At 56.3% G+C, this 26401-nt stretch overlaps 1 protein-coding gene across 5 annotated transcripts; it reads left to right on the top strand.

The window, feature by feature from the left end:
• The first annotated feature begins 638 nt into the window (after positions 1-638).
• Fcho1 (FCH and mu domain containing endocytic adaptor 1) lies at positions 639-21741 on the top strand. Of its 5 annotated transcripts, XM_036166306.1 has the most exons (29): positions 639-862; positions 1428-1560; positions 6667-6707; positions 7234-7307; positions 10595-10686; positions 11811-11885; positions 12040-12181; positions 12489-12641; positions 12803-12907; positions 14667-14765; positions 14839-14935; positions 15381-15425; positions 15536-15608; positions 16031-16055; positions 16281-16338; positions 16951-17129; positions 17219-17243; positions 17461-17512; positions 17866-17960; positions 18121-18363; positions 19030-19139; positions 19238-19325; positions 19429-19537; positions 20048-20203; positions 20395-20527; positions 20697-20896; positions 21077-21132; positions 21310-21474; positions 21546-21741. In XM_036166306.1, the coding sequence occupies exons 4-29, from the start codon at positions 7281-7283 to the stop codon at positions 21566-21568; spliced, it is 2625 nt and encodes an 874-aa protein (XP_036022199.1). In that variant the 5' UTR covers positions 639-862; positions 1428-1560; positions 6667-6707; positions 7234-7280; the 3' UTR covers positions 21569-21741. The 5 variants fall into 5 exon arrangements, with proteins under 5 accessions (XP_036022199.1, XP_036022201.1, XP_036022200.1 ...); XM_036166308.1 differs by lacking the exon at positions 639-862 and having other exon boundaries at positions 1538-1560; positions 7238-7307; XM_036166307.1 differs by lacking the exons at positions 639-862; positions 1428-1560 and adding an exon at positions 2939-2995 and having other exon boundaries at positions 7238-7307.
• The last annotated feature ends 4660 nt before the right edge of the window (positions 21742-26401 follow it).

The raw sequence follows: 26401 nt of genomic DNA, 5'->3' as shown, positions 1-26401 counted from the left end.
TGTGCGCAGACACCCCAGTCCCACCTTATCTCCAAAAACGATGGAAGAAAACCCCCGCAGTGCTGGAGGATCCTGCGGGAGCAGCCTGAGGCGGATGGGACATGCGCGGGTCCTGCACAAGCCCAAGGGCTTGGCGTCTCGGGCTAGGCCAGGGTCACCCAGGTCACAGATTGCCAGTCCATGTCATAGCAGAGCATCATGGGAGAGCAAAGCTGCTGACTTCGCGGAGGCAGGGAAGGGGAGCTGGGTGACCCCTCCCTCCAACTAAAGTCCGCCTCCTAATGTGTCAATCATCTCCCAGCCCCTTAAACTGGGAGTTATTAGTAGACTCACCCACTGGTGAGGGCCAAATTCTCCGACCACCTCTGAACACTCAGTTTTCAACATGGGAGCCCAGGCTAGCCTCTGGGATCCAGCGGGAAGCACTCTTTTACATTGCTGCATACTATACCCTTTGGGGGAACATTCTGGATCTAAACCCATTCCCGTTCAATCTGATTCAGGCTTTGGGCTCTATTAAACTATTTTACTGTGATGAACACCCTGATATAATGCAACGGGGGGGGGGGGGGCTCTGTATTTCAATTACAGGTTTGCCATGAAGGGGAGTTAGGCCAGTAGCTAAAGCAGGACCCCGGAGCCTGTGAAGCGGATGCCACAGGGAGTGCCGCTTGCTGCTCCGCTCTTATCTTCGGCTTCTCAGCTTGCTCTCTGCAGCTCAGGACCACGTGCCCAGGGGTGGAATTGCCCACAGTGAGCGGGGTTGTCCCACGCCAGTCATCACTCAAGAAAATGCCCGCAGACACGTCCACAGGACAGCCTGGTGGAGCTTCCTCTTTCAGATCGCCGAGGTCACTTCCAGGTTTGTGTCAAGCAGACAAAAAAGCTAACCAGCGTGGGCACACATTGAGAGGTGTGTATAAATGGTACACGCACACACACGCACATACACGCGCGCACACACACACACACGCGCACATACATACACACACACGCACACACACACACACGCACATACATACACACACACGCACATACACACACACACGCACACACATACACGCACATACACACACACGCACATACACACACGCGCGCACATACATACACACACGCACATACACACATACACACTTACACGCGCGTGCACACACACATAAATACATACACGTGCACGCACACACATACACACGCACACACACACGCACGCACACACACAAACACACTCTCACGCGCACACATATACACACGTGCACACACACATACACACGCACACACACTTACACGCGCGTGCGCACACACATAAATACATACGCGCGCGTGCACACACACACACATATATACATACATACACGCCCCCCCACACACGCACACACATGCACAGTTTTCCTCCTGATAGTCCACACTTGTCTCCCGTGACTTCACAGACAGGAGTATGACTGGGTCATGTAGAGAATTCAGGCGACTGTGGGGCACATGCCTGTGCTGGAAGTGCCCGGGATCCAGAAGCACCAACTCTTGAGTTCCAGGCCAGCACTGGCAGCTGTCCATCAATGGCAGGTGAGCTGGATCAGATGGTCACACTTTCCACCCTATTACTCTGCTGTGCACAGGCACACGTGTGTGTGTGTGTGTGTGTGTGTTTAAATGTCTGATGCTTTTGTTACCATTCTCAAACTCCGGAACCTGAAGGTGACTCAGGACTGAAAGTCACACGGGCTCCTGGGGCAGAACAAGGACACTTGGAACACATGAACGTCCCTGTGGGTTCACACGTGGAGATGCAGGTCCTTCTACCTTGAGGTCATGGACCAGCTGGGTGTGGCATCTGTAAGGATTCCCATGACCACCCTGCTGCTAGCGACCTCACAGGTTTGCTCTTTATTGTTTAATTGATAACTGTAGGTTAGTGTGTGCATGCCTCAGCGAACACAAGGGGGTCAGAGGGCATTGTACAGGGGCCCCTTCCCTCCCACCACGTGGATCAAACCTAGGCTTTGCCACATGCATCTTTGCCCGCGGAAGCCGTCTCCCCGGCCTAGAGCTGGTGTTAAATGGGCATGCTCACCATTGGACCCCCCGGCCCAGGGCTGGTGTTAAATGGGCATGCTCACCATTGGACCCCCCGGCCCTGGAGCTGGTGTTAAATGGGCATGCTCACCATTGGACCCCCCGGCCCTGGAGCTGGTGTTAAATGGGCATGCTCACCATTGGACCCCCGCGTCATTTTGTGTCCAATGAGGGGAGGAGCAGCGGCAGGCTTGGACGGACCTGGCCCGACCCCCAGCCGCAGGAAAATGCTCCAAAGGCTCCAGGGCTGTGCGCTGAGGATGAAAGGGCACTTAGCTTCCCCAGTGCCCCCAGGCTGGTGGTCCCAGTTCCTTGGAGGTGCTTCAGGGGTAGGAGAGGCTGGTGGCCTGGGGCTAATTAGGCAGGTTGTGTCCCTGAATGAAAGGTTGAAACGGAGCCCAGGCCGGGGAGTTGTAAGTCTCTAAAAATCGTCATGTAAGGATGGGGTAGGTATGTAGCTCTTGCATAGTTCTGGGTTTCGTCATCAGAACAGCCTGAATAAGTTAATGAATGACGTGTGGTAGGAATGGGTGGACCAGAGTTGCTGGGTGACGTCCAGAGCAACTCCAAGCCCTTGTTTGTAAAATGAGGCTCAGTATTAAATATTACCTCATTCACAGCTGGGAGGGGCTCTCCAATAAGCCATGCACACAGTAGGTACTCAATAAAGGCTGCTCCTTCCTGCCCTCCCTCCCTCCCGCGGGACGCACAGGTGCAGGGAACAAGGAGGTCTCCTATCCCTTTAAACTGTGCAAATAGCCTGCGGGTGAGTGGCGCGGCTCAGCCAACCAGCGCAGGGATTGTGGCGCTCCGTGGGGCGGAGCTCCTTCAGACCACACCCCGTGGGCGGGGCCAGCGGCGCGCTCCGCAGCGCGCGGGGAGGGCGGGGCGCGGGTCCGGAGCGCGCAGGTGGCGGCGGTGCGGGGTGAGTGTCCCGGGGCGCGGGGCGCGGGGCGCGGGGCGCGGGGCGCGGGCGGGCACAGCCTTCATCCTCACCCGGCCCGAGCGCAGGTGCCGCCTGCAGAAAGCGGGGCGCCGCTCCACTGCTGTCCCCCCTCCATCCCGGGCTGGGAAGCGGGGACCCCAGGACCTCCAAATCCCTCCCCTGGGTCTTCAGCCCTCATCTCCCAGGCCCGAAGGTGGGGGCCGCCTCCCTCGCTACCCATGTGGCCCCCATCCTCGCCTGCCGGTCGTGGTCCCCTCCCTCCCATTGCATTCGCCCCGGGCTTGGCAGGCAGGCGGGGGCTCTGCAGGGCGGGTGCGGTGGGGCAGCGGGGAACTGGGGTCCCCTCCCTGGCGAGCGGGGCCTGGAGAGGCCTGGAGCCCGCACCGGGGACTCCCGCGCTCTGTGAGGGGGGCGGCCTGCATCTGCTCCCAGGGACAGAATTAGTCGAGGTGACTGAGGATGGGTGCGGAGGAGGTCGGGGGTGGAAGCCCCTCCGCTCGCCCGCAGCATCGCGGGACCTGCTTCATGGTGACCTTGGGCAGGTGACAGTACCTCCCTGACTCTCAGTCTCCTCTTAGGAATGTAGAGGTTGAAGAGGCCAGACTGTCTGTCTCAGATTCCCGATATGCACACACCATTTTCGCCAGATGGGGATCCTAGTCTTTGGCCAAAGGTTAGGGGAGACTCAGTTTTCAGCCCTTTGAAATGGGTTGAGCCTGGCAGGGTCATTCCTGTCCTTGGGAGGCTGAGCTGGAAGGAAGGTCTGCAGCTTGTAGCCAGCCTGGGCTACATAGCCAGACTCTGCCTCATAAAAAAAGCATAAACAAAAACCACCCATGACATTGATTGATGGTACAGTCTGGCCTTCCTGGAGGGACCTAGGGCCAGGAGGGGACAGTGCCCACGTGACCCTAAGACGGGACCGGTCTCAGTCACCCCGGTCCCACCGGTGTGGCTGCCCGGGTCACACCCTGACCCACATACCATCACCTACGCCAGGGCCCTGCCGTTCCTGGGCGGGTCCCAGGTGGGAGGTCAGGCCCTTGCAGGACAGTAGGGTGAGTCCTAGGGCAGGAAGCCGGACACCCCCAAATTGGTGTGCTCAGACTGGCTGAGCCTTCTGTGAAATGGGCCGAACCCCGTGGGAAGAGGAGAGGAGACAGGAGTGAGGGCGGCTGTAAACACCCTCCTTGTGACATTAATTATGATACTGCGCTCCTTAAATGGGGTCACAGCCAACGAGGAGATGGATGTCTTTGAAGGGTGTGACCAGAGTCACCGCATCCCATGGGCTGGGGTACACAGTGGTGCTCAATGTGTGCATTGAATGAAATGACTCAGCTGGAGGCTGGCACAGGGGCCTCAGTTTCCGCACGGGGTGCTGGCTGAAGTCTGGGGCAGTGTGAGCTCAGAGTGGCTCATGTTGAAGGTCACATGGCAAGGGGTCAAGATCCAGAGTGCCCGCTCGGGTGTGGTCCTACCTGACCCGCGGTGCCTGTCCTCTGCACCCAGGCGCTGTTCACACAGCCAGGCCCCGGGTTGTGGGGAATTGGTGGGGAATGTGGGGGATGCTGTGTGATTCTGAGCAAGTGTCTGTCAGTCTCTGGGCCTCATTCTGGTGTTACAGAGGCCAGGAAGCCTCGAGTTACAGTAGGAAAACTGTCTTAGTCCTATGATATTTTTAGGGGCCTTGGTGGTATCTTAACTTCTTTTCAAATCACATGGGTAACAAACAAACATCAAAGAAAACACTCCAAGAGCGTGGGGACGGACGAGGGACACGTTAGAGCATTCAGTTTCTACATTTCCAAGCCAGGCACAGTGGTGCGCCCTGTCACCCCAGTGCGGGCTGGGGGCCGGAGGGTCAGGAGTTTGAGGCCAGCCTGGGCTACACGAGACCTTGTCTAAAACAAGCTTTAATCTGTTGGTCCTGAAGGAGTTGTAAAGAGTATTCGAGTTTCCCTTTTCCGAGGGAGAGGCTTCATACATCTTCAAGCCTCAGTTTCCCCTCTTGGTCATCCTGGACTGGCTTGGGCCAAGGTAGAGGCTCTGTGGGTGGTCACAGTCCTTTTAATTAGTGGGTCTCTGGTAATGATCACGTCGCTCCCACCTGCTCCCTCAGCCCACTTCCCCCTCCCACATGCCGCCCTGTGGCTGTGGGGAGGTCCCAGGGGTGCTGGGCGGGGAGGTGACGGTTGGGCGGCAGGCAGGGCGGGCCAGGCTTCCTGCCCTCCAGACAGGGCTGGCGGAAGTGTCAGGGGCCTGTGGACTCTTGGTGTTTACTGCGTCTCCCAGGGGCCCCGGCCCACCTCGGGGCCCGTCGGTGAGTCTGACCCCAGCACCCACAGAACAGGAAGGTGGCTCAGGTCCGGGGTCAGCAACAGCTGTCACTTCCTGGGCCAGGGGCAACCTCAGGGCCCATCCCTGGCGCCGCCTCTTGCCACCCCAGGTCTGCTCTGCCCCAGTGCAGGTTGTGGCCCTTCAAGGGCCACTGGTGGAGTTCTGGGCAGCCAGGCGCACAGCTGTGGTTGTGAGACGGTGTCTGGCGTAGATGGGGATGGCCAGTGGGGTGAGTGGATGTGTGTGGGGCTGGGGACCGCATGTGTGACTACTCAGGGGCTTGCATGTGGTGGCAGGGGTGAGGGGTGGGGGGAGCTCTGGTGATATTGATGACTTCCGGGACCAGCACCCGCTGCCCAAGGGCTTTTTCAACCTGGCAGAAGTTTATCTGGTTCGTCACAGATGGCTGCCACCTCCCCAGCGGCCCCCAGGCTTGTGCATGTGAGGGCCTGGTCCCAGCGGGTGGATTTTACTTCATATAAGATGAAGTTGTCACCTGGGTGTAGGGGATCGTGTCTCCTGTCCTTTGGCACATTTTGGGGGATTCAGATAGGCCGGCTGGGTCCCAGCCAGGCACCAGGGTCCAGGTGGAAGGTGGTGTAGTGGCTCCAGGCTGTTGCCACAGTACCTGGGAGACTGAGGCAGGAGGGTGGACATGAGTTAGAGATCAGCCTGGGATACAGAGTGAGATCCTGCTTCAAAAATCAAGTGAAACAAAGAAAAGCCACAATATAGACATTCGGGACTTTCCTGCCTGTCTTCTAGAAGCGTTGCCCAACCCAAGGGTGGGAGGGTAGACATCTGAAAATGAAGTCATTATTTCCCGGCGAACTCCTATGCCTGCTCCAGGGCCTTAGCTGCCATATCCCTCTCATTGGACCTGGCTTCCACGGCGTCCTCCTTACATCTGGGACACACTGCCTCTCATGCCGGGGAGGGAACCTGCCAGGCACGATGACATGCAGCTTGAGTCCCTGACCTCTGGAGGCTGAGGCAGGAGGATCCAGAGTTCCAGGCCAGGTTGGGCTAAGGAGCAACAAGCAAAGGACAGCTAAGCGTTCAGTGTTTGGTAAACTGAGGCTCAGGGCTAAGTGGTCCTCTCCCAGAGGGGCCGGGTCCTGTGGTCAGCCGTCCGCATCTAGTCTGTTGCTGGGCTCCAGCTGTCACCATGCAGCCCAGCAGCTCATGAACTATGGATGAGGACGCAGGCTCCTGTGACAGCCGAGCCTTGGTGTGCTGAGGATTCCGCACACCCTATGCAAAGTGACCTGGAGTCTCCAAAACCTTTCTGGGTTTTCTGTTTCCTACAGATGGAGAAACTGAGGCACAGAACTGAGTGACTTGGAACCAGGTGAACAGTGGCTCCCGAGGGGTGGTTGGGACTCATGGAATCCCCGACACTTGAGGGGCCCCTGTACATCATGCCCAGACTTCCCACAGAAACCACCCTGCTGTCCCAGACACAAAATCCATGTTTCTTCCTGCCATTTGACCTTGGCGAGTAGCTTCCCCTCTTGGGAAATGACTCAGTTTCCCTACATCTGAAATGGCCTAGAACCATTCTGTCTAGAATTCAGTTGATTCGATACCACTCTAGCCCTTACCCACACACTCCTATCACGCTTAAAACCCCTTCCCACCATGGCCTCCTCCATCCTAGCCCCTGTCCTCCAGCCCACGCTCAGCCCATGAGACTGAGACATATGTCCTGTTGCCTAGGGCCACAGGGCCAAGCCTGAGGAATCTGGGAGCCTGACCTGCTCTGGCCTTGGGCCTACACTTCCTTAGCCCTCCCTGAGGCAGGGAGCGAGGGTAGGATTTCCCTCTTGAAGCCCTTGCTCCTTATGACTCAGCCCCAAACTTACCTTTCTTTTCAGACAGATACTGGACAGAGGCCAGCAGGGTCTCCTCAGAGGCCACCAGGATGTCGTATTTTGGGGAATATTTCTGGGTAAGACCTGCTGCTCCTTCTGTTTCCTTTCATTCATCCTTCACTGTTCTTATTATAGTGGAGGCTCACAGAGACCTGTAGGGACTTTTATGGTCAGGGGGAACTGGGCAGATAGAAGATGGAATTTAAAACATGGAGACACAGGTTGCCTTGACCTAGGGCAAGGAACACAAAGTATAGCACGAGAATCAGGCCTGAAGCAGCATGTGTATTCTTAGAATCGTTCAGTAGAACACCACAAAGTTGGGAGCATACACCTGGGATCCTAGACCTAGGGATGCTGAGGCAGGAGAATGGCAGGTCCTAGCCAGACTGTGCTAGACAGTAACATGTTTCCACAAATGGCAGAATAGCATGGCCTCAAACCTGGGCCAAACAAGCCAACCAGGGAAATTCTGTGCTTTTTTTTTTTTTTTAACATCTTGGGAAACTTATTCTTTGGGGAGGGTTCATGCCCCCCCAACCTATGCCCCTCTCGGCCACCTAGCCCTGCTGAAAACCAGGTCTGGGCATGGGGAAGAGAGACTCTCATAAAGCCACATCTGTGCCCTGGGAGAGGAGCTGCCATTCTTGGGGACATGGAGCCAGCCAGACCCTGCAGCTCTGCATCTCAGGGCTCCCACAGCCGTGTGCTGTAGCCCTGAAGGCAGGTTTTCCAGGATGTGCAAAAGCGTTACAACCACAGGAAACACCCTGAGTCCATTTCAGAGGTGTGGCGCTGGGTGGCACTCAAGGACCGAGGTCCCCTCCGGGTGGTTGGGCCAGGGAACTGGGAGCCACCAAGGACGCAGATGCCAACCACCGCTCCAGAATGGGAGCCTGGAGTCTGAGAGGCATCAGGCTGGAAGGCCCCTTCCTCCCCAGTAGGCCCACAGCTTGCAAAGTGGTAGCTGGTTGCTAAGCAACCAGTTGCCCCTAGCAACAAGCCCCACTCCCTCCAATTCTCCCTCCCCAGCTGGAGCTCCTCTTACTTGCCTCTATTTTCTTAAAGGGCCCGCTGTCCCTTGCCACCTGCAGGGCTCACATTCTCCCATGGCCCCTGAATGACCATGTGATGCCCGGGAGGTGGTGTCCTCTGGGCTGTTATCGGAACCGCGATCCTGCAGCGGCAACCTAGGAGACACCCATCTCTGGGGGGGCGGGGTGGCAGTAGCTCCCACAGGATTGTCAGTGTTTTATATTCCACGAGGTGTGAAAACGGGGGAAGTCGATGAGCAGAGAGAATAGAAGCCACCCCAACTTCCCTCCCATGCACACCCCAAGATAGCACAGCTACCAGAGCTCAGACCTTTGAGTCAGGATCCCACTGGCTCAGAGGTTCTCTGCGGGAAGGGGCTGACCAACCAGCCTCAGTTTCCCCAGGAGGTACAGAAAATGAATGAGAGTTTTGCCTTCTGGGACATGGATCTGTGGTTAAGACTTCTTTTCTGTTAATTCCCTGCTGGGGATGGAGCCCAGTGCCTCAAATGTAAGAGACAGGGCTCCACCCTGACCACGCCCCCAGCCCCTCACTGGGATTCTAGGCGGGGCTCCACCCTGACCACGCCCCCAGCCCCTCACTGGGATTCTAGGCGGGGCTCCACCCTGACCACGCCCCCAGCCCCCTCACTGGGATTCTAGGCGGGGCTCCACCCTGACCACGCCCCCAGCCCCTCACTGGGATTCTAGGCGGGGCTCCACCCTGACCACGCCCCCAGCCCTCACTGGGATTCTAGGCGGGGCTCCACCCTGACCACGCCCCCAGCCCCTCACTGGGATTCTAGGCGGGGCTCCACCCTGACCACGCCCCCAGCCCCTCACTGGGATTCTAGGCGGGGCTCCACCCTGACCACGCCCCCAGCCCCTCAGTGGGATTCTAGACGGGGCTCCACCCTGACCACGCCCCCAGCCCCTCACTGGGATTCTAGACGGGGCTCCACCCTGACCACGCCCCCAGCCCCTCACTGGGATTCTAGGCGGGGCTCCACCCTGACCACGCCCCCAGCCCCTCACTGGGGATTCTAGATGGGGCTCCACCCTGACCACGCCCCCAGCCCCTCACTGGGATTCTAGGCGGGGCTCCACCCCTGACCACGCCCCCAGCCCCTCACTGGGGATTCTAGGCGGGGCTCCACCCCTGACCATGCCCCAACGCTGACTAGTATTTGGGGTGCCCCAGTTCCTTTGAGACAAGTCAGGGTCAGAAGCCTAGAGAGCACTGGGGAGCCATGGCAGAGGTGAGCACTAGAGGGTATGAAACCATGTTAAAATGTCACTCAGAGGTTCTGAGCAGAGACAGGCCCTGGACATCTCTCCTCGGACCCTCGGCTGTCCGCCCACTTCTCGGAGGCACAGTGCTGAAGGCTTGCCAGGTCTGGGAAACGGGCCAGTGGTTGGCTCTGTGAGCCCCAGATAATGGCCTGGACGGCAGTGCCTGGTGCAGCCTCACCCGAGGATCCCCAGCGGCGGCAGGTGGGCTCAGTGGGAGCTGTGTGTGGAGCCCTCGTTATTACCCAGAAGGCCTTTGTGTCTAGCAGAGTACCCGACACATCTCACCCATAAAGCCGCTGTGTGGCGGTCGCTACCATCGCCAGCATTTTTCCCAGGCGGGAACTAGGGCTGGGTGTGCAACCACCACCCCAGAGTCGCCCAGTGCACTCCAGTTGGTGGGGTGGAGGGCCGGGCTGTGACCCTGTGGGGAGGCTGGAGCTCTGAGCAGCCATGGGGCCTTGGAATGTGTGGAAGCTGGCGGGTCCAGGAGGAGGCTAAGAGCTGAGGCGAGCAAACAGGAACACACTGAGGACTTCTGGGGTGTTGGCCGCTGATAACAATGGGTCCGGGGTGGGAGATGGTGATGGTGGCGGGGACGTGTGGACACGAGGCTGACGTGGGTTTGTTCCACTCTTGGCTTTGGTTCGAACAATGCATTACATGCACCAGGATCTGAGTTCGAGGCCCCAGTGGCCATGTGAAAAGCTGGCGTGTTAGGACAGGTCTGTAACCTGCACAGGGGAGGCAGAGGCAAGAGGATCTCTGAGGCTGTAGCACGGGCTTCGGGTTCAGTAAGACTCTGACTCCGATGTCGACCTCTGGCCACATAAAGGGACACCCAGGAGGAGATGGTGTAGCCTTAGAAATGCTGTGGAAGTCCCAGGCTTCCCTCTGGCCGGTGGGAGAGTGCAGCCTGCTGATCCAGTGAGGTCTCTCCCCATCTCAGCAGACATTTGAGGGCTCCAAAGCTTGTCTCCGTTGCTAGGCAACCTGGATGCCCTTCTCTGCTTCTACAGCTCCTCTCTCATCCCTTACAGGGTGACAAAAACCATGGCTTTGAGGTCCTCTACCATTGTGTGAAGCAGGGCCCTGTGGCCACCAAGGAGCTGGCTGACTTCATTAGGGAAAGGTGAGGCCTGGGGCATGCCCGCGGGGGTGGGGGGGCATGCCCACTAGGGCTCTGGCTCACCACGCCCTTACTGGGATTCAAGGAAGGATCAAGGGTACAGATCTCCTGGGGTCCCTGGAATCAAATGACTTAGTCCTCCAACCCCACGGGTCCATTTCTGCCTCAAGCCACCTCCTTTTTTATTTTCTATTTTGAACTGTGTGGAGGGGCTGGTGCTCATGCCCTGACACACATGTGAAGGACCTTAGCTGAGTTGGTTGTCTCCTCCCACCCGTGGATTTTGGAGATTGAGCTCAGGTCGTGGGGATTGGCTGCCATCTCACTGGCCTGTATGCACCTTTTAAACCGGTCGGTCCCAGGGGCCTGATGTCTCTCTCCTCTACTGAAAATAAGATCAGGACTCACAGGAAGGAGTTAAAATCCCGAGTGCTAGCATCAGAAGTGGAAACATGTATGATGCAGGCATGATGGTGTGCCCCCATAGCCCTGGGGGAAAGTTGAGGCAGAAGAATTACCACGAATTTGAGGTACATCTAAGCCACATACCTAGACTTTGTTTAAAAAAACAAAAACAAAAACAACAAAAACTAAAAGCCGGGCGGTGGTAGCGCACACCTGTAATCCCAGCACTCGGGAGGCAGAGCCAGGCGGATCTCTGTGAGTTCAAGGCCAGCCTGGGCTACAGAGCTAGTCCAGGACAGGCTCCAAAGCTACAGAGAAACTCTGTCTCAAAAAACCAAAAAACCAAACCAAACCAAAACAAAACAAAACAAAAAACAAAAACAAAAACAAACCTAAAAAAGATTACTTAAGGAAAAATAAAATTATCCAATCAGTTTCCAAAACTCTGTTTTTTTGTTTTTTGTTTTTTGTTTTTCCGAGACAGGGTTTCTCTTTGTAGCTTTGCATCTTTCCTGGAACTCACTCTGTAGCCCAGGCTGGCCTCGAACTCACAGAGATCCACCTGCCTCTGACTCCCAAGTGCTGGGATTAAAGGCGTGGGCCACCACTGCCCGGCCCAAAACTGTTTTGAGAATGAGGTGTAGAGATAGGGAAACTGAGACAGAGAAAGACCTGTCTCGGGGTACTTGAATCTGCCTATCTTTGCCCCTTCTCCGATCCAGGGCCAGCATCGAAGAGACATACTCGAAGGCCATGGCCAAGCTGTCCAAGCTGGCCAGCAATGGGACCCCCTTGGGGTGAGTGCAGCTGGATGGGGGGATGGATCCTAGTGACCTCGGGCAACCCGGGACCCGGTGGACCCAACTTCTGCCAAGTTCCTTATCAGCAATGTCAGCTGTGCTGTGCGAGGGGCCCGGGGTGTCAGACGCGCTGGACTCTGCCTGTCCCCAGGACCTTCGCCCCGCTCTGGGAGGTCTTCCGCGTGTCCTCGGACAAGCTGGCACTGTGCCACCTGGAGCTGACCAGGAAGCTTCACGACCTCCTCAAGGACGTGCTGCGCTACGGGGAGGAGCAGCTCAAGGCCCACAAAAAGGTAGCGGGCTGCCCTGACAGGCGTGCAGGGGTCTGGGGCACCCATGACCCCAGATGAGCCTGCTACCCACTTACAAGCCTGCACCCCAGCACCTCACTGGTGGATTCCTGGCTGTCACTCCACCCCTGACCACGCCCCCAGCCCCTCACTGGGATTCTAGGCGGGGCTCCACCCTGACCACGCCCCCAGACCCTCACTGGGATTCTAGGCGGGGCTCCACCCCTGACCACGCCCCCAGCCCCTCACTGGGGTTCTAGACAGGGCTCCACCCCTGACCACGCCTCTTTTCTACTTTTCCCTGCCACAGTGCAAGGAGGAAGTTTTAGGTACTGTGGATGCGGTCCAGGTGCTGGCCAGTGTGGGTCAGCTCCTGCCAAAGTCTCGGGAGAATTACCTGAGCCGCTGCATGGACCTGGAGCGGATGCGCAGGGAGAACACCAGCCAGAAGGAGATGGACAAGGTTTGTCGGCCTCCTGACCGGAGAGAGACAGCAGCCACACAGCCCTGGGCACTCAGCCCTGCGACCACTTCCCTTGGCTTTCAGAAGACGGCATAGCAGGGTGGTAAAGCCACCTGACTGTCCCCATGACGACTCACACAGACCCTGTCTATGATTCCCAGGCAGAATCCAAAAGCAAGAAGGCAGCTGACAGCCTGAGGCGCTCTGTGGATAAGTACAACTCCGCCAGGGCGGACTTCGAGACCAAGATGCTAGAGTCCGCCCTGGTGAGAACCTCGCCCTGCGGCGGCTGGTCCCCACACTCCCTGCCGGAGTGCCCTGTCCTCAGCTGCAGCCTCCGTCTCCCAGCTCCAGGGGCCCGAGACCGGAGGATCAGGCAATTAAGGTCCTTCTGGGCTACCTATCAATATAAGGCCAGCCTTGGCATTCTGAGAAGGAGTAGAAACCTTCATTTAAACAGACTTACTTACGGATTTTCAGTTGGAATGGAAGTTAAAACACCCTTAAAATATATAGGGTGGTTTTATTTAGCAGTACTTTCTACAACCCAATGTCTCTCAGCAGTGTTTACCCTTGGCTCAGCATTTAAAACATTCAAAGTCAACAGAACACCATGCAGGATCCAGACTCCTGTGTGTTTCCCATCCTCACGTGGCTCGTTCTTTTTATATTACTTTACTCTCTAAAGACGTTATTGTTTAAACTATTTTTTTCTATGACTGCCTTTTTTTTCCCTTTCTTTCCTCAGCATCTAAGCACATTTTCAAGCATACTGTGCCTGTCTGTTCAGAAGTCTTTTTTGTTCTGGCCCTGGCCTCTCGTGTGGCTCTCTGGCTTCATGAGCTGAGCCTTAAACAGCCAGGCTCCCTGCCTCAGGGCTCCGCTTGGCACATGGTGCTGGCAGCTGTCTCTGCCCCCTACAGTAGGTCCAGCAGGCTACCACACTGGCTCTGGGCAGAAGCAGCTGACACGTGCCTTTCCCTGAGAGCTGAGCCTCATGCCGAAGGGCTTCTTCCAAGAGCAGTGCCCCAGTTCTAGGGCATTGGACAGGGTTTCTCTGTGTAGCCCTGGCTGTCCTGGATCTCATTCTGTAGCCCAGGCTGACCTCGAACTGACAGAGATCCACCTGCCTCTGCCTCCCGAGTGCTGGGATTACAGGGGTGCGCCACCACTGCCTGGCCCGTGTGTTTCTAGTCTCCATCCAGGAAGCTCACCAGCTGCTCTATGAACGAATATATGTGTCCAGTGTTGGACGCCAAATATAGCAGATCTTTCTTGTTGGACTTTCTTTGGATTGCCAGTCCCCAAATAATGACGTGTAGACTTATTATTAATTATGAAAGCTTGTCCTTAGCTTAGGTGTTTCCAGCCAGTTCTTCTAACTTAAACCTGTTTCTATTAATCTACATTCTGCCACGTGGCTTTTTAACTCTCCTCTGTATATCAGACTTCCTCCGTGTCTTGCTGGCCAATCCTGTCTTTATTCTTCCCACAGACCCTCTCTCTTCCAGGAGGCCTGTCTGTCCTCTCCTGCCTAGCTCTTGGACGTTCTGCTCTTTATTAAGCCAATCAGGTGCCTTAGGCAGATGAGACAAAACATAGACACATCTTCGTGCAGTGTGAGCGAACCCGGGACATGGGTTCCCTACAGTGATGATGCTTTTGTTTGGTGGGTTCAGGGTGTCAGGCATGGCTGGATCTAGGTGTTCCAGTGGCGTCACTGGGATGTCCTCTCCACGGTTGGTTGCTAGGGACTTCACTCCTCTGTGTCTCTAAGCCAGCAGGACCATTTTCCTTTATGTAGACTAGGCTGGTCTCGAACTCACAGAAATCCTCCTGCCTCTACTAGTGCTGGGATCAAAGGCCAGCACATGGGAGGGCAGGGAGGTTGGGTGCAGCAATGTCCTTTTGACTTGTAACTAAAATCTGATCGCAGAATCTCATTGGTGGTTCCCTAAGCCGGTCAGAGAGGGAGCTGGGCTGATCTGATTGGTCAGCCTGGGTCACATGCCCCTCCCATCTCAGCGCTTCCAGGCCATGGAGGAGGCGCACCTGCAGCACATGAAGGCCTTGCTGGGCTCCTATGCGCACTCGGTGGAGGACACGCATGTGCAGATCGGGCAGGTGAGGCTGGGCCCCGCTCCCCTGGCCCGCCCCACTGAGGCCCGCCCCCTCATGCCCTGCCTCCCCCACCCAGGTGCATGAGGAATTTAAGCAGAACGTGGAAAATGTGACGGTGGACATGCTCCTCAGGAAGTTTGCGGAGAGCAAGGGCACCGGCCGCGAGAAGCCTGGTGAGTGACAGCGGGCTCCCTGGCACTCGGTTTCTTCTTTGGCAGGTCTGTCCCCCAGCATGTAGGGGAGGCGTCTGATGGCTGGTCTCACATAGTCCTGTCCTGGACCCGAACCCCAAAGGGGTCATGAAAGCTCGGCTCGGAAGCTCGGCTGTTTCTCAGTCTCAAGAGCCTAAGGAAGCCATGGAGGGTGTTGAGCGCAAGATGCCCTTGTTGAGAGCCAAAGTTTGATAGCCAGGCTGGTTTGGGTCCTTTTTCATTTCTTGCTGGTCACGTGTCTTGACTTCTCTGAGCCTGCTTCCTCATCGCTAAAGAGGAGATCACAATCCCCTAACTCCTGGCATGCCGTGTCCCCAGACCCAGGTGACCACAGCGGAGCCGGCGTGCTGCTGTCCCGGGCAGGCCTGCTTCCGCCCCTCAGACTTCCTTCTTTTGTGTTGACCAGGGCCTCTGGACTTCGATGCCTACAGCACAGCTGCCCTGCAGGAAGGCAAGTACGTCTGGGCCTGGGTGCCCAGGCTAGACCAGGAGTGTGGGAGGGGGTCTGAATGAAAAGAGGGAGAACCTTCCAGAGGTTAGCTGCCCTCCCTCTGTCCACAGCAATGAAACGCCTCCGGGGAGCCAAGGCCTTCCGCCTTCCAGGACTGAGCCGGCGGGAGCCCCGTGCATCTGTGTGAGGAAGTGCCCCCTCCTGGCCCAGGCTAGCCCAAAATCCTTCCACTTGCTCCAGCTATCTCCCTATCTCAGACCAGCCCAGTACCACTTCTGCCTGGGCTAGCCCAGAAAGACCTTTGTCCTAGGCTAGCCCAAGAGAGCCACTTCCCAAACTAGTCTGGAATTCCCCCTTTCACCCAGGCTGGGCCAGAAGGTAGCCTAGGCTGGCCATGATCCCTCCCCTCCACGGCTAGCTCATTTGCCAAGGCTAGCTCCTTATCTGCTCTGCTGTTTGAAGCTATCTCTGACTCAGCTCCCTCTAGATGCCCCCCACATTCTCAAAGAAGCCCAAGGGTCCCAGCCAATGGGCTAGCTTGGGGTAATAGGGTGGGCACCCCTCCTGGGGGCTCTGGGCATTCACTCCTGTTCCTCTGTCCCCAGTGACTTCCTGGAGTCTGATTCAGGGGTGAGTACCGTGGGGGAGGGGCAGCGGGTAGGCGGGGCCTGATATTCAAGGCCTGAGAGGTGGAAGCCGGAGGGGCCCAGGGTGGGGCTCAGAATCAAGTCCCTGTGAGGGACTGTAACTTGACTCAGTTTCTCCCTGGCTTGCCTATGTCCCTGGAATACCTTCTGGTGGGGGCCTGAGTGGGCAAGATGAAGGGTCGTTAGAGGAACCTGGCCGTGTCCCCAGGTGCCTCCAGAGGTGGATGACGAAGGCTTCACTGTGCGCCCCGATGTGCCTCAAAACAATATCCTTTCGGTGACTGTGTCCCCCGGGGAGTTCCTCCTGTGCACCGAGGAGGGCCAGGCGTAGGCCTTGTCCTGTGTGCTTCCGGATGAGAGCAGGCCGTGGTGGCCCACCTCTGTAGTCCAGCATGGAAGGCAGAGGCAGGCGGACCTTGGAGTGTGAGTCCAGCCTGTGAGGTCCAGGCCAACCAGGGCTATGCAGGGAGATCCCGTCTGAAAATAAATATGGACAGACAAGACAGGCAGACTTCTTTTTTTTTGTTGTTGTTGTTTTTTTTTTTTTTTTGAGACAGAGTTTCTCTGTGTAGCTTTGCGCCTTTCCTGAATCTTGCTCGGTAGCCCAGGCTGGCCTCGAACTCACAAAGATCAACCTGCCTCCGCCTCCCGAGTGCTGGGATTAAAGGCGTGCGACACCACCGCCCGGCTTTTTGTTTTGTTTCGTTTTGTTTTTTGTTTTTCGAGACAGGCGGACTTTTATGGTGGGATATCCAGGAGGGCTTCCTGGAGGAAGGGCCCCAGTGTTGGGCTGTAATGGCTGAACAGAAGCCCCCCTGAGCTTCCTGAGGGTGGGGAGTGTGGCCAGATTCAAGATCGGCTCCTTGACAGAGGCCCACGCACGGCCGAGCCCCCGCGACTCTCCTCCAGTGACTCTGATTTTGACGATGAGGAGCCCAGGAAGTTCTACGTCCACATCAAGCCCGCCCCGCCCCGCCCCGCGGCCTGCAGCTCCGAGGCCGCAGCTGCCCAGCTCAGGGCTACAGCTGGCAGCCTCATCCTCCCGCCAGGCCCAGGGGTGAGCTGGACGGCCGGAACCGTGAGGGGCACAGGGCCAGCGGGCTGCACCTGGGCCTCCTGTTGCTTGATTTTTCGCTTTTTCCGCAGGGCACCATGAAACGTCACTCGTCACGTGAGTAGCCAGCCGGGCCTGTGGGTGAGAAGGTGCCCGTGGAGGGGAAGCGGTCTGGATGGCTGGAACAGCCTCACTGTGGGACGGCAGCTGGGGACCGTCCAGCGCCCCAGGCTCGGTCCCCTCTGCCCGCTCTGCTGGTCACCTGGGGCCTCTGGCTGACAAATGCCAGCCGTGGTCCTGCTGTGGCAGACGCTCAAGGCTCTGTCTGTCCTAGGGGACACTTCTGGGAAGCCACAGAGACCTCGGTCGGCCCCACGGACCGGCAGGTGGGTCTCAGGGGGATGTGACTGAGCAGGCGGGTGGGTCCCATGTCCCCGCCTCGGGCTTCCTCACCCCGGCCGGTTAAGGACACTGTGAGGCCACTGGACACTTAGGAGGCGTCTGCCGTGTTCTCGTGCTGCGCTGGGTCTGGAGGCCTGTGGACAGGTGGCCCTCCCAGACACTCGAGTAGCTGTGATTGTGGGTGAGGCTGGCGTGTCACCCAGCGCTCAGGAGCCTTGCCCGGTCTCAGTGTGGTGATGCTGGGGGCATGGCAGCGCTGGGTGGGCGGCAGTAACCTCAAGCCCGGAAAGGCTGTGGGAAGCCTCGGGTGCGAGGCTCGGACCGTCCCTGTCCCCAGCTGTGCCGAGAAGCCGCTGGCATCGGAGGAGCCGCTGTCTAAGAGCCTCTTCGGGCCGCCGCTGGAGTCCGCCTTCGACCATGAGGACTTCACGGGTAGAGGGAGTGTGCACAGCAGGGGGCGGGTCGGCTCCAGTGGGTGTGGACATGGCTGGGGACGTGGCTAGGAGCCTGGTCCCGTGGAGGGCCTACTAAAGTGGGAGGTGACGGCTAGGCGGGACCCTGCTGACCACGCCCTGGCCTTGCTCCCTTGTAGGCTCCAGCAGCCTGGGCTTCACGTCCAGCCCGTCCCCTTTCTCTTCCTCGTCCCCGGAGAACGTGGAGGACTCGGGCCTGGACTCCCCATCGCACGCTGCCCCTGGCCCGTCCCCTGAGTCCTGGGTTCCCCGGCCAGGCACCCCGCAGAGCCCACCCACCTGCAGGACGCAGCACCCTGAGGCCAGGGGCCCAATGCCCCGTGCACCCTCACCAGGCCCCTGGGGGCCAGAGGCAGGCGCAGGTGAGCTGGAGCCCAGCGGGTATCCCTGGCAGGCTGGGCGCCAGGTGGAGGCCTTCCTAGGTGGGACCGTCCGATGGTCAAGCAAAGGCCCTGGGGCAGGAGGGCAGGTGTTGACTTGGCCACGTGGTGCTGGAGTCTCCCCTGGGCCAAGAGGCTGGGAGTGAGCTGCAGGAGTTGGGGCGCCTAGAAGGATGGATGGACCTAAGACAGCTGTGGGACTCGAAATGGGCATCCAGCCCACCCAGGCTGCAGGGAGAGCTGGCCCGGAGCCCAAGCGGCTGGAGGGTGGAACGGGGAGAGAGCAGTCAGGCTCTGTGGCTCTGCCACCTGAGGCCCTGGTCAGACTGACAGGCAGCTAGCTGGCATCCACGGGAAAGAATCTGGTTCTTGGCAGAGCCAAGGGGGTGGGACATCAGAGTGACTGCTGATAGCAGGGAGTCCATCACTCCGAAGATGGAGGCCACTGAATCACCAAATCCGTGGCTCCCCCCCCCCCCAAGCTGCCAGTTTTTGGACAGGCCCAGCAACAACGGGCGCACAGCCCTTGCCCACCTGCCCGTCCACAGCCTGGGTGTTACCCAGAAGCCCTCGGCCCATTGTCTGTTCTTCAGGGCTGATCCCCCCCAACTCCTGGGGAGTCTCAGCCCAGCGTTGTTCCCACTCAAGACTCCATGATGCCTGCTGACTCCACCACCAGGGAGGGTCTGGCTGCGCCACCCAGGAGACCTCGGTCCAGGAAAGTGTCCTGCCCACTCACCAGGAGCAACGGTGACCTGGTGGGTGACATGGCAGTGAAGCAGTTCCGGTCGGGAAGGGGCAGCCCCTTCGGGCAGCTCTGGGCAGCTCACAGCCCCGATTCTCTCCTGCCCTGCAGTACCGGTCCCTCAGCCCCTCCCCGCTGGGATCTTCTGCCCCGAGCATCGCCCCAGATCGGCCCAACTTCTCCACCCAGATGGGACATGGTTTGTGGGGATAGCTCCCCTTGGGGCCTTGGGGTCCTTCTCTGTCTGGGACGGTGGCTGAGTGGGTGGGGCCTGCCCCACTTCTGACCCCATACCCCCACAGGCATCTCACGTGGCCCCAGCCCTGTGGTCCTGGGATCCCAGGACACCCTGCCTGTGGCCACGGCCTTCACTGAGTATGTCCACGCCTGTTTCCGTGGTCACAGCCCCAGGTAGGCGGTCTCAGGGACAGCGTGCCAAGTGCAGGGTCAACCTGAGGGCATGTGACTGAGGCTAGGGAACCCCGAGGCTCCTCTAAGGAGGCTATGGTATTGAGCCGAAGGGAATTGGGATGCGGACCTGTCCGTAGTGAACTGGCTGGCTTGCCATCCCCAGGGTTGACAAAAGAAGACATTAACATTAACCCACAGAGAAGAGGGGATCTTTAGACCCTGAACCCGAGCTAGAGGTGCTCAAAACACCAAAGTTATTCTGGTTTGAGATTCCTGGTGGCCCAGGGGAAAAGGGACCTAGGGAAGATGTGTTCCTTAGCCCAAGCTCTGTGTGTGTGTGTGTGTGTGTGTGTGTGTGTGTGTGTGTGTGTGTGTGTTTCACCCCGCCAGGCAGGATGGAAGAGAAAGAAGTCGGGGAGCTGGTGTTGGAGACCATTAGAGCCTCCCAGGAGCTTTGGGTGCCAGCGGACCGGGAGGGTGGGGAACACTGAGCCCTGATCCACTCCCCAGCTGCCTGGCTCGAATCACCGGGGAGTTGACTATGACCTTCCCTGCTGGCATCGTGCGAGTGTTCAGTGGGACCCCACCCCCACCCGTCCTCAGCTTCCGGCTCGTGCACACGGCCCCCGTAGAACACTTTCAGCCCAACGCGGACTTGATCTTCAGGTGCCTTTCCTGGGCAGTGGGAGAGGGTCTCAGATGCCCCGGGGCCAGGGGCTCAGGGCCTTAAATGCCTGCAGCGCCTCCCGCCTGTTGCTGTGTGACGAGAGGCGGGTGGCTTTCCCTCTCTGGACCTACCTCTCCCACCCACGGCATCTCAGGCTGGAGATGAGGATGGTCTGTCCCCATCTCTGCAGTGACCCCTCCCAGAGTGACCCGGAGACCAAAGACTTCTGGTTGAACATGGCGGCGCTGACGGAGGCCCTGCAGCACCAGGCGGAGCAGAACCCCACGGCCTCCTACTACAACCTGGTGCTGCTGCGCTACCAGGTGAGGTGCTCGAGGCGGGTGGCGGAAAAGATGCAAACCAGAGGCTGGTGCCGGGGCTGCTCTCCTGCCCTCTGCTGGCCGCGCGCGGTACTGCGCGTGGGTCCCAGTGGCTGCACATGGCGCGGACCCGGCGATGTCGCCCAGCCACCCGTGTCTTCTCATTCCTAAGTTCTCCCGCCCCGGGCCCGAGTCTGTGCCCCTGCAAATGAGCGCCCACTGGCAGTGCGGGCCCACGCTCACGCGGGTCACAGTGGAGTACAGCTACCGAGCGGGCGCCACCGCAGTGTCCACGCCGCTCACTAACGTCCAAATCCTGCTGCCCGTGGGAGAGCCGGTGGCCAGCGTGCGCCTGCAGCCTGCCGCCAGCTGGTGAGCCACCCAGTTCCGCTGGGAACACACGGGCCCACAAACAAGGGCTTTCCGGGTCTGGGGCAGCAGTGCCGTGCCGCGACTCCAGCACGGGTGGGGAAACTGAGGCTCCGCCGGGCAGTGGGTTTGCAGGGGCCACACAGGTCACTCTGCTGCTGACCCATCTTCCCTTGCCACCAGGAGCACGGAGGAAAAGAGGTTCACGTGGAAGCTTCCAGATGTGTGTGAGGCAGGGGGTGAGTCACGGCTGTGATGAGGTCTGCTGCGTGGGAAAAATCGAGGGAGGTCAGCACTCGTTCAAACCGGGGATGCTCTGGCCCGTGGGGCCTGCAGAATCCCAGAGCGGGGTCCTCAGGCCGGGCCTGTGCCAAGGGCCTGCGGCAGGAGCACTCCCCTGACCCCAGGCCCCGCAGGCTCGGGTCGTCTGTCCGCCAGCTGGCAGCCGCAGTCGGGGCCCAGCACCCCCAGCCCCGTGGCCGCGCAGTTCACCAGCGAGGGCGCCACGCTGTCCGGCCTGGACCTGGAGCTGCTGGGCGGAGGCTACCGCATGTCCCTGGTGAAGCGGAGATTCGCCACAGGTAGCTGCGGGCCGGGAAGGGCTCGGGCGGCACCGAGAAGCGCATGCGAGGCCCCTGCCCTCTCCCCGCAGGGATGTACCTCGCCAGCTGCTGAGGTGACGGTGCTCCGGGACCTCCTGCCCTCCCGCCCGCCACAGCTCCCAGGCTGGACTCCTTGGAGAGGAGCCCCCATCCCAGGCTGGCTGAGCCAAGACTCCGCCATCCTCCCTCCCAAGCAGGCCCGGGCCTTTTCGTATTCTTTAAATAAACACTTTTCTAACAAAATAAGGAGTCCACGTTCCCATTCTGTCTTCCAAAGCCAGACCAGGAAGGGAGCGGGGGTGGGGGAGTGGGGTGTGTGTGGGGGGGGGGAGGTGCTGGTACCCACAATGCATTTCATCTTCTACCCTCTGTCCCCCTGACTCGCAGCTTGGCTAAAGGAAGGATGATTTCCTAAAGCAGCCGGTCTCAACCTTCTTCCTAAAGCTGCGACCCTTTAATACAGTTCCTCCGAGAGGATGCCAGGGTTGCAGCTGTCTTAGAGAAGGGTCAACAGGGGGCAGCAGGCCCTTGGACAAATTGTTTTGAAAACAAACAAACAAACAAACAAAAAGCACCAGAGGGTGTGCTGCTCCTCTGCCCCTAGACCCAGACAATTAGCAGCTGCACAAAAAAAACTAGTTCCATGGGTTGGGGATTTAGCTCAGTGGTAGAGCGCTTGCCTAGCAAGCACAAGGCCCTAGGTTCGGTCCTCAGCTCAAAACAACAACAACAAGTTCCAGACATTTCTGCCATAACCTAAAGGCTATGATACAACACAACTGGCATAATAGACAGCACCAGATGTGTCCTATGGGGTGTTTTCTGTGGTTATAGACTGTACACCATGGCTGTTGGAGGGAATGAGTTTCCTGCAGATAAAGATGGATGTCTAACTGTCAAAGGAAACGGGTCTGCTGGTGATGTAGGTGTGAGGACATAAACTGTAGAGGACATGGCGATTTCCTTGCAGCTGCAACCCTCCAGTCGGTTCAAACCAAGCGTCTCTAACCTGAAGTAAGCACCAGTCCTGAGCTTGTATATAGAGTTGGAATTCCCCTAGATCTCCCGCCCTAACCACTATAAAACCCTGCCCCACTGCTACTCAGGGTCTCTCCTGCTCTGCAGCTGTGTCAGATGGAAGGAGAGGCCCAAGTTAACTCGAAGCAATAAAAAGACTCTGTTTTTGCATTGGATTTGGTCTCTTGGTGGTCTTTGGCAGACTCTGGGTACAACATCTCATGTTGTGGTGACCCCCAACCATAAAATTATTTTGTTACTACTTCATAACTGTAATTTTGGTACTGTTATAAATTGTAATGCAAATATGTGTGACCCCTGAGAATGTTCAACGCCCCCCCCCCCAAGAAGCTGTGGCCCTCTAGTTGAGCACCACTGCTCTAGAGAGTTCTGAGGTATACATAGGAGTTTATAAGCTAGAGAAGGACAGACACCCCAGGGAGATGCAGGCTTGGTGAGGAATCCATCAGTCAACCCAGGCTGACACAGGGCTGGAAGCTGGGGCAGGAGAGAGCGCCTAAAACCAAGGACTAGGTTGTGTTTCCAGAGCCACTTTCTGGCCTCCAAGGACACTGCATTCATGTGCATGTAGACACACAGATACGCAAATTAAAATAGAATCAATCTTTGTTGTAGGAATTTAGCAGAGTCACTGTTCTGGGGTAGATACTAGTATGAACAGCTGTTTTTTGGAAGTACTCTGACCTTGAAGAATCCTTGTGGACAACAGTGATTGTTTCCTGTGATCTGTAGAATTATTTAGCTGATGGAGTTCTGCAGCCATCCCATGACTTTGGTCACAAGACACCTCAGGCACACCTGAGGCTCTTACATTATTGTGTATCACATACAATGTATAATGAAAGACTGGAGTCATGGAGGCATGTGATGCTCCCCTTCAGTGAGACATGTAAATTAAGATTAGGGACCTGGGTATGAGGAAAATACTTTGTGTAACTTTCAATGAATATGCCTTTGTATGGCTGTTCAAGTTCAGTCCATCAGAAGAGGCTGGAACTTCCTGCTGCCACAAAGGCCTTACAATTTCATCTTGGAGTGCTGCTGTGGAATGTCTGTATGCTGTGAATGGGTTGCTCTGATTGGTTGATAAATAAAGCTGCATCAGCCTATGGCAAGGCATCTTAGAGGCAGGTGGGAAATCCAAGGAGAGAGACAGGAAAGAGAAAGGCAGAGGTGAAGGAGATGCCATCCCACTGTCCAGGGAGCAGCATGTAATGACACACAGGTAAAGCCACGGAACACATGGAGACATATAGATTGATAGAATGGGTTAATTTAAGATGCAAGAGTTAGATAGCAAGAAGCCTGCCATAGGCCATGCAATTGGTAATTAATATAAGCCTCTGAATTTTATAAGCAGCTGTGTTACTGCGGGGCCTGGTGGGCCTGGAGGAAGCTTCCTACTTCAGAGTGCCGCCTTCTTAATGGAACTGGGCTGCACGGTGCACCCTGACATTTGGTGCCCAGTGTGGCGTGAGAAAAGAAGGGTCCAGACACCCCAAGACTGGTGATAATGTATGCCATAGTAGTAGGTGAGAATCTGAGATAGGTCAGGAACATGGAGAATTTAAATTCTTCATCTCGGAAGCAGCAACACGTAAAATGACTCCTGGGACAAAGGATAAATCAAGGAAAAGAATCTTCCCGGTGAAGATAGGGAGAGAAAGCAAGTTTTAAAAGGTCCTCAAGGCTGGAGAGATGGCTCAGAGGTTAAGAACACTGGCTGTTCTTCCAGAGGTCCTGAGTTTGATTCCCAGCAATCACATGGTGGCTCACAACCATCTGTAATGAGATCTGGCGCCCTCTTCTGGCCTGCAGGGATACATGCAGACAGAACACTGTATACATAATAAGTAAATAAATTTAAAAAAAAAAAGTATCTTCAAGCTGGGTGATGGTGGCGCACACCTTTAATCCCAGCACTCTGGAGGCAGAGCCAGGCAGATCTCTGTGAGTTCGAGGCCAGCCTGGGCTACAGAGTGAGTTCCAGGAAAGGCGCAAAGCTACACAGAGAAACCCTGTCTCGAAAAAGGAAGAAAGAGAGAAAGGAAGGAAGGAAGGAAGAAAAAGGTATAGTTACAGCAGAGAAAGGCAAAGGAAAGGAAATTTAAAAAAGAAAATTTCTTGATGGAAAAGGAGAAATGTTTAATCAGTAAAAAAGGGAAATGATGAATCAATTCCCAGAAATAAAAAGGGCCCAGAAATGAAAAATAAAGGAAAGAAAAAGCCTCTTCCCAGTAGCAACAGAAAAAAGGCTCTTTCTGATAATAGAAATAAATGAAGTATTTCTGAAACTTAGAGCTTTCTGTCAGCTCTTTCAGAGGTCAGCCTGCCTGCACAGTGCCGTGGTCACAAAGAATCATAGCAGGGGCCTCACCCCTGCAGCCTGGAAAGCACAGCACAGAGCTTAGATTTGTTTGTTTGTTTGTTTGTTTGTTTAAATGCCCCCCCCCAGTGGGAATAACTCAATATTAAAGGTCCCTTTGTGAGAATTTTTTCCCCTAATAATGGTAATAACTCATCAATGGTCCCTTCAAGGGAGAAAGAAAAAAAATGTGGTGATATACTGTGTACCCTAATAAACTTGCCTGAGAATCAGAGGCAGACCCAGCCACTAGATTAGACATAGAGGTCAGGCAGTGGTGGCACACACCTTTAATCCCAGCACTTAAGATCTCATTCCTTTGCTTGGGAAGCACACACACCTTTAATCCCAGGAAGTAATATGGCAGGGCAGAGAAAGGTATATAAGGTGTGAGGAAACAGGAATTCACTCTGTTTAGGTTGAGGATTTCGTAGAGGTAAGAACTAGTGGCTGGCTGCTCTGCTTCTCTGATCTTTCAGCTTTCACCCTGACATCTGGCTCTGGGTTTTGTATTAAAAGACTATCAATGCCGGGTGGTGGTGGCGCACGCCTTTAATCCTAGCACTTGGGAGGCAGAGGCAGGTGGATCTCTGTGGGTTTGAGGCCAGCCTGGGCTACAGAGTGAGTTTCAGGAAAGGCGCAAAGCTACAGAGAAACCCTGTCTCGAAAAACCAAAAAAAAAAGTGAAAAAAAAAAAAAAGACTATCAAAGATTCAAACACCATCTAGTGCCCAACATGGGGCATAAATCCACAAACAAGTTGCTTGCCTGTGGCCTTCCAAGCTCTGACTCAGGCTCCAGCTGTACACAGCTGGAGTCTCCACCCCATGTGGGCCAGAGTCCCTCACCTGCTGGCTACATTTTTTGTTGTAGCAAACTCCATGGGGGGGGGGCTGCGACGGCGGGGGAGGGGGGCTCCAAAAACCACAGGAGTCAGCCGCTTTCTCTCACTCCCTCATGCAGACAGCTGGCTCTTTGTCTTCTTCTTTCCTGGTGGTGGTTGTGGGCTCTCCCTGGGTCCCCATCTTGAACGGCTACCACACAGGCAGCTGCCTCTACTGTTCTATGCAGAAGTGGTCAGCCTCACATCTGAATCGTCATTGTCAGCAGGTTTGGTGAGGGATTTCTTAAAGGGCGAAATTAGTTTAAAAAGTATTTTTTCCCACATTAAAAAGATGGGAAACATTTTTACAATGGAGGGAATTTGGTCTCTGTTTGACAGTCTGAAAATGGAACAATTAAATGAGAGGATAATTAATGTAGATGGGATTTATGTAATGTCAATTATAAATATAATTTGTTTATCATTTCTGTTTTATCATTTAAAAAGTTGGTTAATAAGATAAAATAAAAGATAAGATAAAAATTTTAGAAAAACTTGTTAAAATAGATCATAGAGAAGTTCAGACCCAGACAGAAGAATCAAAGTTGAACCAATCTCAGCATTTTATTATATGATTACAGAGAAACAGCCTAAGGCTTTCAAATGGCCAACCTTAACAT

This window comes from Onychomys torridus, chromosome 17, assembly GCF_903995425.1.
Source record: "Onychomys torridus chromosome 17, mOncTor1.1, whole genome shotgun sequence".
NCBI lineage: Eukaryota > Metazoa > Chordata > Mammalia > Rodentia > Cricetidae > Onychomys > Onychomys torridus.
This window is presented reverse-complemented; position numbering and strand designations above follow the sequence as displayed.